General features: G+C 41.1%; 1 protein-coding gene across 3 annotated transcripts in view; it reads right to left on the bottom strand.

Moving 5' to 3' along the window:
- LOC142949910 (uncharacterized) overlaps positions 1–12,324 on the bottom strand; it is a 44,270-nt gene that overhangs the window by 7,908 nt on the left and 24,038 nt on the right. The window contains exons 2-3 of one of the 3 annotated variants that reach the window (XM_076091794.1): positions 9,719–10,279; positions 3,334–3,859 (exon numbers count right to left, since the gene is read on the bottom strand). In XM_076091794.1, the coding sequence (XP_075947909.1) occupies positions 3,591–3,859; positions 9,719–10,279 (830 nt within the window). In that variant the 3' untranslated portion in view covers positions 3,334–3,590. Of the gene's footprint in view, positions 1–2,579; positions 3,860–9,718; positions 10,280–12,324 lie in introns of those variants that run through there. The other 2 variants (XM_076091795.1, XM_076091790.1) reach the window with 2 other exon arrangements.

Here is a 12,324-nt window from a genome sequence, read left to right as displayed (position 1 = left end):
TTTGTTAAAGTACGTCTCAAAACAATGAAAATTGACAAAAAAGCCAAAAATGGCTTAACTACTGTATCGCTCCCTAGTGGTTGAATGGAATGAAAATTGTAGGGTACGTAACAATATACGATGTGCACATATGACTACGATTATAGGTTAATTGGTTTTGAAGTTATGAGTATTGAAAAACAAACCCACGCCTTATGAAGTTCATTGGTCCATATCTTCTAAACATAAGGAGATATCAAACATCTTTTAATAAAATGTTATTATATAGATCCAATACTGATCCACGGCAAATTTAGTAGCAATCAGACTCAGCATGTAGGAGGAGGTTGCAAAAATGGGTTTTTCACAAAATTCAAAATGGCGGAAATTTTGGGAGGCGGAGCTTAGGGGTCCAAGACAATATATAAATATTAGGGGTGTAACAATACGTGTATTCGTATTGAACCGTTCGGTACGAGGCTCACGGTTCGGTACGCATGACGAACCGAACAATACGTTTGAATAATACTAGTGCATTTGGAAAATACAGAAGCTTAAATTGTGGGAAATATTATGTTTTCGGTGGAGCCACTGTTCACAAACTGGCAACCCACATGATGTAACAGACAGCGTGCTCTCTGACACGCCCACCACCAAAGAAAAATGTTCTACTCCAGTCGGGCACTTTTGCGCTGTGAGACACGCTACATGAAGCTAGCTCGCTGCAGTATGGCTAGTAATAGACCAGAAATAGAAGATCCTCCAACGACCTGCAGGTCTGGTGTTTGGAGCCACTTTGGTTTCTCTGTGAACTATGAGGGCGAGTGGTGGATAAAAAAACAACACAATGTTGCATTTGCTACACGAGTGGCTACATCAGTGGGAATACCTCAAACATGTTAACCCATTTACGCTGACATCACCCCAGTGTGGCAGTGGGTGGAACTAAACGAAAACCTGGAACAGCACACACGCTTCAAACTCTCAGCCACTTCCTCTACCCCGTCTGGCAGCTCTCGCCCCAGCCGCAGAAGACCAGTGTCCCTCGGGGCTACTACAGCCACCAGCCCCGGACTTTCCATCGATTGTCCCTCATCCCGCTCTGCCCCCTCTTGTGCCCCCCACGGTCCCCGGCTGCCTGCCAGCAGCACATCACCACCACCGAGCCTGCCTGCTGAGGAACACGGCCACCTTCCCCCGTCTCCTGGTCAGCGCATACCTATTTTGCATTTGACTTCACGTATGAATCAGAATGTATTTACTATTATTATTATTATTATTATTATTATTATTATTATTATTATAAGTATGTATTTTAGAGTTGTAATAATAAAATATGATTATTATTTCAGAGCCTTCAACATCGGCAGCGGGACGTGGCCTCTATGGGTCCCAAACTCCTTCCTCTCCCTCCCACTGTAAATGCTTTAAATAATCTGAAAAAAACAAACTATTATAACATGATGGTGACATTAGCCATGATGAAGAGTAAACAAAACATGGTTATGCTTTTTCTGTTATTTATACAGCCTCCCAACCTGCAGAGACCCGACCTTCATCATCCAGCTCCTCGTCTGCTGGACCCACGATATCCACCGGTAGTGTACTTCATGTAAACTTTCATTGTATGCCAACCCATGAAAATCTGATCATTGTCTTTAATTCAAAGTTAAAAAAAAAAAATCTTTTAATAGGTCAACCTGACCCTCCCGAGAGCTCGGAGGGATCGGTGTCGTGGGTCCAGTGTGACAGCTGCCACACATGGTATCACACTGTGTGTGTGGGGCTGGGACGAGGAGCTGGATGATGAAGAGGATTATTTTAAATGCCATTTGTGTCCTGATTTTTAATACAATTTTTGATTGGTTTGTTTTTAAATAAATGTTTGCATAGAACTTTTCAATCATTTGCAGAAGTTATTTGTCTTTCACTTTAACAATGTAGCTTTTCAATCATGAATACTTGTGTTTTTAGTTGCAATATAACTCTTACTCTGCACTGTGTGTTATGATAGTAATTGTTATATACAATATGTGTACATAATTGTTAAATTCCATGCATCAGCTGGTGTTTTGCCAGTGATTGACATGAGAAGAGTTTAACAAAACATCCAGCAGGTGGTGGTATACACTCAAGCGGAAATTAAGGAGCTTGTATTGCTCAATTTGGAGTTGTTGAAGCGTGATATCTTATTGTAAAGGACAGAACTACGTTCCCGGATGTGTTGACAGCATTGATGGTCAGCGAATATCCCCGAAAAAACAGCAGCACCCAGTGTTCACAACGAGGATAGAAGTCTGTACGGATTAGGCGAATAGCGGCGCACGGCTAATTCACCGGCGTTAGCATCGTTTTAACGACTCTGGTAAAGGCAAAGCTAACTTTAATAATTACAACAATATTTAGTTTGAAAGGTACAAAGTTAAAACTTCAGTTTAACACCACTAAATCAACTGAAAACATTACACGATCATTTGTATCAACATTTTAAGTGAATTGTATTGGAACATTAGCTAAAAACTGCCCGGTTCGGGAAACAACTCCGTTACATAGAAACGTTATCAGCCGGAGGATGAACAGAAGGAATAAAATGAACCAACCTGCTCTGTGTAACCGCAGCTGAGGGTTGAAAACAGCGTCCAGTAGTTTCCGTTGTCGCTCGTTCTGCTCTTTTAAAGCAGAAACTTCCTCCTCGTTCTCTGCTATCGTTCTTTCAAACAGACCAAATATCTCTTCAGCAGCCGCAGTTAGTCGCTGGTTGACTAAACATCTCAGCATTTGGACTTTAGACATTTTCACTAAACCACGAGGCGTTTCCTTCAGACAAACTCGGGTTAAAAACGGGTTTCTCACTCTGAGCTGCGCTGTGTTATTAGTTTATGTTCGGGTCCGTCTACTTCCTGGTAGCATGCTAACTTCATTAGCTCCGTAGGACACTAGGAGACAATCCACAAACGTTCGCTCCACACAAACTCCGCCAACAACACCGTTTACTAGTGATGGTTCCTTCCGTGTCGAGGCGAGTGTCGAGTAATCAGGAAGATTTTTCTGAGGCTCGTGTTGATGACGTTTGTGTTGACGTTCGAAGCCTCTCGAGCCGGCCGTACCACGTGACTGATTCAGGAAGTGGTTATAATTCTTCTTCTTCTTCTCCTTTTTTGTTTTATGGCGGATGGCATCCAGTGAAAGGTGCATTACCGCCACCTACTATATTGGAGTGTGGACCCGATAACCTATCCCCTTACCAGGAAGTGGTTCGCGGGTTTGGTTAAATATATAAATATATAATAATATATAAATATAAGCGGCAGCGAAATGCAATGGATCCCCCCTAACATTTTGTGGACTTGGGACTTTATTGCGCATTTGTTTGCAATCTATTCGAGCATCAAAAACATCATCCATTCATGTATTCAATTCAAAGCTTCACACACCAAAGCCATGGTGTCATTATAATCACTCTGCCTGTTCTACATTTATTGTCCACTTGATGGCGCAGTAGAGCAGATGAAGCACCATGAAGCCTCGGCCCATGAGTGAACCAATTGGATGATAATCTTCAATGCTTCATGAAGCACATTATTTATTAACGCACATTGGAGTAACGCACATTATTTACCTGCTAAAACAGTCAGATGTAAAGTTGAGTTACTGCGTCCTCTTCTGTTCTGGGCTTCACAGGAATAATTTCCACTGTGTTCAGCTCTGAAGTCAGTGATGATGAAGATCTGTCCTGATGCTTTTGGTGAGTCTTCATCCTCCTTGTACCAGGTGTAGTTAGCTGCTGGGTTAGCATCACTGCTACAGGTCAGAGTCACTGAACTGTTCTTCATGATGTCACCAGAATGTCTCATCAACACTAAGGGAACCCTCGGAGCATCTGGAGGAGACAATGTGAACACACATTAATACTCACCCACTTTCATCACAATAAACACATTTTGCATCAACGTTTGCTTTATTTTATTTCTACACTCGTTTGAGTATTACCTCGGCCACGTGTCGAGAAGCCAGCGTGAATGTTTGCATGTTGTTTTGTTTGCATTTGCACAAGAATAAAGTCATAAAATAAATTATTCTATTGTGCTACTGGTGGTCAAATAGTACACAGGGTACCTTTAACTTAGTGTAACATGCGGCTATCTACTGATGGAAAGTAACTAACTATATTTACTAAAGTATTGTACTCAAGTACAAGTTTGAAGTACTTTTACTATTTCCATCTTTCTGCTACTTTAAAAGACAATATGTTTAGATATCTTTAGTTGCTAGTTACTTTGCGGATTCAGATGAATAAAAAATATATACAAGTGATGATACTGTCTAATATATATGATTCTGTCAATGGTGCTTTTTCCCTTTAAGTTTTAAATGCAGGTATTGAACATGTAACAAAGTATTTCTATCGTATTAATAACAGCACAGTACAGTACAGCTGTGCCAAATGGTTTTGCAAAAACTTATAAAACTTCTGAAAGGAGCAATGTGATTGGCTGAGAGGACAATATTGGATTCCCATACACTTTTAATTTATATTCTATTCTATCTCTCTCCAACCCTTTTTACATCAGACCTTAACAACCTGTGTGTAAGTTTATGTAGATGTAGTGTTGATAGTAGATGATTCTGCAGTGATGAAGTGATGTGATGTTTAGTGAGACTGTGGAAACCGTGATGTAATGAGCATATGATGAGTTAAACATTGACTGACATATTCACATAAAAAACTTGTCTTTTTGCTTTTTGTAAATACAAGACTGATATCATCGCATGATGTTCATTTAGTAAATTATGGTCCATTTAGAGTCAAATAGACCATAAAGCAGAGTATGCTTTAGGGCGGGCTTTCTGTGATTGACAGATCTCTACCAGAGACGTATACGACATCTCTATGTCACTCCTCCTCATTCCAAATATGGTAACTTCTGTTCATCGGTTGCAAAAAAAAAACACAAGCTAACACGTGTCAAATCACATACTAGAGGTTGTTTCTGTAAAAAAAAACTATTGATTATAGCAGCTTTAAAGATTAGAGGGCGTTGACGTGTTTTTATTTCATGACGTAGATTAGTGTCAAATGGTCGACTCTATTTTAGAACTGGCCTTGAAAGAGTCGGGCTAGTTTAAAACGGTAGAGGGTGTTTTGAGCCGTGTTGAAATGCAGATTGTTTCATAAATTTGGTAAGAAATGTCAATATCAACCAGCGTTGATGTGCTTCATGACAGACACAGCCTCCTCACACAGCGTTGCCAACACCTGCGCAAAAAAATACATCAAAACGTGCGGCCTGATTGGGAATCGTGTGCTAAGTATTTTCTAGAGAGATTCGCTCAGCGGTTTTCCCGAAAATCCCAAAAATCTGAGCTAAATTACTCCATTCACTTGAATGGGGTTTCGGCGCGAAGAGAGCTAAGAAAACACTTAACTTTGGGCCCATATTGACTAGCCATACATTAACGTAGAAACATGATTCAAAGTTTAAAACGTAAACAAAACGCTGCACTTTATTGAGCCAAATGTGCATTTTGATAGCTAGCACAGTTTTCTTCAAGTCAACGTTTAAGTTTCAGGAAAATTTTGGGTCCTTTTCAGATTTTATAATGGGTGTGTATTGCATGGAATGTTCAGCGCTAGAGTGAGAGCATAACTGTCGGAGTGGAGCGGAGCAGGAAAATATTCCGTGATTTTTCCAAACAAAATGCTCCAGGTCCCACAATTTTTACTCTTTATACACCATTTTCAGCCAAAAAGCTTGGAAATGTGCTGTCGGACACAGATGTAGCAGGAATAGCTGTCTTCACGATAAAAGTATTGATTAAAAGATTCTTTTCTCTGTTTATTTTCACACCATTCTCGTACCAGTTGTAGGAAGTTGGATAAGTTAGATGACAACTGCTGTGACACTTCAGATCAGCCGATGTACACTCTTTAATACGACATGATTTTAATATGCTGATCTGCACCTGGAAACAAAAAAACATGAACTATTTCCCCGTCATCAGAGACATCAGCAGTGTTTCCTAAATGTTGAGCATTTGGAGCTGACTTACACGAACAAAAAGTGTTACCTGTGACGGACAGAGGGACTCCAGGTTCACCAGTTTTTATCCAGTCCGGTTGGTTTGTTATGAACCTGAACTTGTACACAGCCGAGTCGCTCTCTCTCTCAGGTCGCTGATTCTCAGAGTACAGTTGTTGTTATAACTGTACTGCACTCGACCTGCGTACTCCGGTTCTGTTCTCAGATTTGGTTTTGTAAAGGGTAAAAAAATAGAACCAGCATCCTGAGAACTCCATCTGCTGAGACTCTCAACAGACCGCTATGACCTGCAAGGTCAGAGTCACATGACTGGTGGAGGCTTCAGTATAGACTAGTTTTGGGGTTTTCTCATGGTGCCTTATAACATCGTGACATTCAATTTGAGCTGTGTGCCATCTTCATTCACTATTAACCAGTAACATATACACAATATTTACACATCTGAATAAGTCTCTCACAAGTGTTACCTGTATTATACCATCAAAATTATTAAAATAGACCTTGTAGTTTCAGATTTACAGTCTTTTAAGTATGGGTATGCAATTTTCGAGCAGAGGCCTAAAAATAGGGCTAGGGGGCTAGGGATAAAGAGGTTATTAAGCTTGGAACGGCGTTATCAGCTGTAAATATTGACAACATTTGACAACAAAACAGGTAATTCAATCCAAGGTTACTTCATTTACTTATCTTAAACAATTTTGATCTCAACAGTATATAAGATTATACATGAATCAATTACTGAAAAATCATTTTAAAATGATCATTAAATGAACACTTTAATGCTGCAGGTACTCAAGTAAAGTACAAGTACCTCGAAAATGTCAAGTACAATACTTAAGTTAATGTACTTGGTTATATTCCACCACTGCTAAAAAAAAAAAAAAAAAGAACACAAAGTTCTTCATAGAACTAGCCTCTTGATTTTAGTCTCAAAATGCACCAGATTGATGCATTTAACTTTAAAATGTACAACATTTTCTTCCAGGTGAGCGTGCCCCGGACCCCTCTAGAAAACCAACACTAACTAGAAAATAAAAACTAAATTAGTCTACTGGATCAAACTAAAGACAGTACTAAGCTCCCTGCCAACGTGAGGAGGCGTCACCTTAAACAAAGCATGGATCTCTCAGAGCAATCAAGGTTAATTGTGTCACTGATCACAAGCGGGGGCTAATTGTGTGTGAGGACAGGGTTTTGAGGGAAACAATTCAAAATCTGAACGTGGAATCAATAAGCCACGCAATGCCACCTGAAACTCTCCTTTTGCAGGGTGAGAATCATTGTCCCTGTAAATTAGCCCAGTAGTTTGCCATCAGTTGCTTTCTCCTTAAATCCAGCGGCATGTTTCCCATTTCTACCTGCAGGGCAGGTTCTGCTGCAACTTGGTTGGTAGCCTACAAAATAAAAGCCTCTATAAATGATTCCCATCTTAAGTTACCTTCCATCTTTTCCTTATGTAATGGGTGTGGGTTGGACATGGAATAAATAAAACTCAATTGATTGTTTTCAGACATTTATTTATTTCTGCAGAAGACAAAATTCAACCCATTAACTGCCTTCTGATCTTTTTCTGCTCCTCTGCTCCCTCAGCAATAAGTAAAATGACAATGTGTGATTTCATTCTTGTTTTTTTACATTTAGATACATTATTTTGATATTACAGTATGTACTAAGCTCAGGATGCACATTACTAGAAAAAGGATATTAAAATTACCAGGAAAACATCTAACCTAAATCATAACAACACATTTCCTCAAAACCATTAAAAACAATATATACAAGAGGAAAAACAGGGACACCTGGTGGGTAAAGTGAAAAGGTGTGTAGGACTGAGTGACTATACAGAGACAACAGACACTATAACATTACACAAAGGAAAACACATTCTTACAGAAATTAATGCATAAACACATGAATTGCCTTCTGGTATTTTTCTGCAATTCTGGATCTAAACATGCAAAATAACTTAATACAAGAAGATATTTACATCAGCAAATCAGCAAAACTTTAACAGTAAAAACAACACTATAAAGTTGGCTAACATTAAAATATTAACAGAAAGCAACGTGTCTTAAATGTTACACCCTTCCAATAAATCACCTTAACGTGGTTTAGGGCCGTGTGTGTGACCCTGTGACCTGTGTTCTCAGACCAAGAATTCAACTCAACATCACCGAAAAAAGGAAAACCGGGGCCACTATCTGGAGCCAGACCTGGGAGTGGAGCTTGCTGGTGAGGGTCTGGTTTACGGGACCTGAGACGTATGGTTCGACCAGGAACAACCCGAAAAATCTACATTTAGCTGCCGCCCTATGGGCCCACCGCTCGAAGGGATATGCGGAGGGGTGATTGGGTAAAAGGGCTAAAGGGATTCTTTCCTGTGTGAGTGTTCATGTGTACCTTTAGATCTCTGTTGCGCATAAATCTTTTATCACAAACTGAGCAGCTGAAAGGTTTCTCTCCTGTGTGGATTCTCATGTTTCTTGAAACTTTTGTTATGAGCTGAATTACAAACTCAGAACAAAATTATGATTGAAGGATTGCCTCCGCACGGCTCTCAATATGGCAACATGGGTGCAACAGTTCACAACAACATTTTATTCCAGCTGAGCGTGCCCCGGACCCCTCTAGAAAACCAACACTAACTAGAAAATAAAAACTCAATTAGTCTACTGGATCAAACTAAAGACAGTACTAAGCTCCCTGCCAACGTGAGGAGGCGTCACCTTAAACAAAGCATGGATCTCTCAGAGCAATCAAGGTTTAAAACAACATGCTTTTGAATAAAGATAGGAAAAAAAGTACCATATTTCTTCCCCTGCGTTATGTGCCATGTGGTGTGTCAGATTTACCTTTTGTATACAAACAGAACCACTAAAGCCGGTTGTCTATGAGTAAATATGTGTAACTTCAGAGCCGACCTGTGCTGTAAGGTTTCTCTCCTGTGTGGATTCTCATGTGTCTCTTAAAATTTGAGCCCCGGTTAAACGATTTCTCACAAACTGAGCAGCTGAAAGCTTTCTCTCCTGTGTGGATTCTCATGTGTCTCTTTAAAATTGAACCCTGGTTAAAAGATTTCTTACAGACTGTGCAGCTGAAAGATTTCTCTCCTGTGTGGATTCTCATGTGTGTCTGTAAATGTGGGTGCTGGTTAAAAGATTTCTTACAAACTGAGCAGCTGAAAGGTTTCTCTCCTGTGTGGATTCTCATGTGTATCTGTAAAGTTGAGCAGTGGTTAAAAGATTTCTTACAGACCGAGCAGCTGAAAGGTTTCTCTCCTGTGTGGATTTTCATGTGTGTATTTAAATTTGAACAGCGGTTAAAAGATTTATTGCAAACTGAGCAGCTGAAAGGTTTCTCTCCTGTGTGGATTCTCATGTGTGTCTTTAAATTTGAACCCTGGTTAAAAGATTCCGTACAGACCAAGCAGCTGAAAGATTTCTCTCCTGTGTGGGTTCTTATGTGTGTCTGTAAATGTGAACGCTGGTTAAAAGATTTCTCACATACTGAGCAGCTGAAAGGTTTCTCTCTTGTGTGGATTCTCATGTGTTTCTGTAAATGTGAACGCTGGTTAAAAGATTTCTCACATACTGAGCAGCTGAAAGGTTTCTCTCCTGTGTGGATTCTCATGTGTGTCTTCAGATCTCCTTTTGTGTCAGTTGTTTTCCCACACTCGGAGCATGTAAATAGTTTCTCACCAGCACTACATCTTGAATCACTGACATGGACTTTATCAGGTTTCAAAGAGTTTGAACCTGACTGAGGTTCTCTGGTCTCCTTCCAATCATCACTGACATCAGTGTCATAAGATTCTCCACTCTTGTCATCAGTATCTGGTTCAGAGTTCCTGTCTAGTTCTGGTCCTCCACAGTCCTCTCCATCAGCTTCTGTTTCCATCTGTTCAGTTTGTCTTTGATGAAGCTGTGAGGACTGAGCTTCCTCTTCATCATCTTCACTCTTCACAGGAGTGAATGAGAACTTGATACGCGCCTCCTCCAGACCTTGAAGCTGCTCTCCCTCCTGACTGGTCCAGAATTCCTCCTGTTCCTCTTTAATGTGTGGGGGCTCTGGGTCCTCCTGTTCCTCTTTAATGTGTGGGGGCTCTGGGTCCTCCTGTTCCTCTTTAATGTGTGGGGGCTCTGGGTCCTCCTGTTCCTCTTTAATGTGTGGGGGCTCTGGGTCCTCCTGGTCCAGACTGGAGCTCCACTCCTGCTGCTCAGGGGTATCCTCTTCTTTAATCACCAACAGCTGCTGGACATCTGCAGGAAAACAGACGTCCAGCACACACACAGACGTGACAATGAAATATTAGTATTGAGCAAATAGTCTCCTGTAGATACACTTTTTTTCCTGCCATCATTCCCTCTTACACTCCCTGTGCACAGTTACCAAACCAGGAGGAGCTCCCTCAAATTGTGGCAGCGGCAGCTAGCAGAGGCACTTCCTGTTGCAAGCTCAGCTGCCGTACGGGCCCTCGCACCTTCCCGTGTCTCAGGGGTACTGGCGGGACGCCGGCAGACGCAGCCGCAAATGTCTTTGACCATCAGACAACGCATCTCGGAGTTCAACGTATTTTTCCAGCGTGGACTGACGCTGGAAATGATGTCGTGCAAATATTCCACCAGTTCCAGTATCCACTATGTTACATCAGCTTGTTGTTTTATGGCGAATCACGTACAATGGCCGCCACGCCACGGCTACGCCATTCCATCAAATGTAAAGCTTTGAGTAACTTTGAATTGCAACGGTCTTCAGATTGTAATGACCAAATTTGAAGTGGATCTGACAAAGTCCCCAGGAGGAGTTAGTTAAAGTATAGCGACTAGAAATCAAGGGGAAATTCACACAACTCTAAATGGCCGACTTCCGGTTGGTTTTAGAGCATGGTCCCAAGAGACTTTTTTTTTAAGTCTCCATGTGATACATACAATATTTGTAGGGGACGCTATCGAGGCAATTTTCAACGGTCAAGCCAAAAAGCCATATGAAATATTTATTTACATTACCTATGACACCTGTGCAAAGTTCCAAGGCTTGCTGAGCATCCTAAGCCACAGAAAAATAAGCTTAATTTTTCATGGTGAATGACGCGTTGCCACAGCAATGGGCGCCACATAAAATGGCCGTTCAATGTCACTAGACCATTTCAGTAACTTTTCATCATTAATATCTTTAGATAATCTTGACCAAATTTGAAGTTGATCACATGAATTCTGTGGGAGGAGTTTGTTAAAGTACGTCTCAAAACAATGAAAATTGACAAAAAAGCCAAAAATGGCTTAACTACTGTATCGCTCCCTAGTGGTTGAATGGAATGAAAATTGTAGGGTACGTAACAATATACGATGTGCACATATGACTACGATTATAGGTTAATTGGTTTTGAAGTTATGAGTATTGAAAAACAAACCCACGCCTTATGAAGTTCATTGGTCCATATCTTCTAAACATAAGGAGATATCAAACATCTTTTAATAAAATGTTATTATATAGATCCAATACTGATCCACGGCAAATTTAGTAGCAATCAGACTCAGCATGTAGGAGGAGGTTGCAAAAATGGGTTTTTCACAAAATTCAAAATGGCGGAAATTTTGGGAGGCGGAGCTTAGGGGTCCAAGACAATATATAAATATTAGGGGTGTAACAATACGTGTATTCGTATTGAACCGTTCGGTACGAGGCTCACGGTTCGGTACGCATGACGAACCGAACAATACGTTTGAATAATACTAGTGCATTTGGAAAATACAGAAGCTTAAATTGTGGGAAATATTATGTTTTCGGTGGAGCCACTGTTCACAAACTGGCAACCCACATGATGTAACAGACAGCGTGCTCTCTGACACGCCCACCACCAAAGAAAAATGTTCTACTCCAGTCGGGCACTTTTGCGCTGTGAGACACGCTACATGAAGCTAGCTCGCTGCAGTATGGCTAGTAATAGACCAGAAATAGAAGATCCTCCAACGACCTGCAGGTCTGGTGTTTGGAGCCACTTTGGTTTCTCTGTGAACTATGAGGGCGAGTGGTGGATAAAAAAACAACACAATGTTGCATTTGCTACACGAGTGGCTACATCAGTGGGAATACCTCAAACATGTTAACCCATTTACGCTGACATCACCCCAGTGTGGCAGTGGGTGGAACTAAACGAAAACCTGGAACAGCACACACGCTTCAAACTCTCAGCCACTTCCTCTACCCCGTCTGGCAGCTCTCGCCCCAGCCGCAGAAGACCAGTGTCCCTCGGGGCTACTACAGCCACCAGCCCCGGACTTTCCATCGATTGTCCCTCATCCCG

Source organism: Anarhichas minor, unplaced genomic scaffold (assembly GCF_050575085.1).
Source record: "Anarhichas minor isolate MPS153535 unplaced genomic scaffold, ASM5057508v1 ptg000014l, whole genome shotgun sequence".
NCBI classification, from domain to species: domain Eukaryota; kingdom Metazoa; phylum Chordata; class Actinopteri; order Perciformes; family Anarhichadidae; genus Anarhichas; species Anarhichas minor.
The sequence above is the reverse complement of the archived record's forward strand: the minus strand, read 5'-3'. Positions and strand labels throughout refer to the sequence as shown.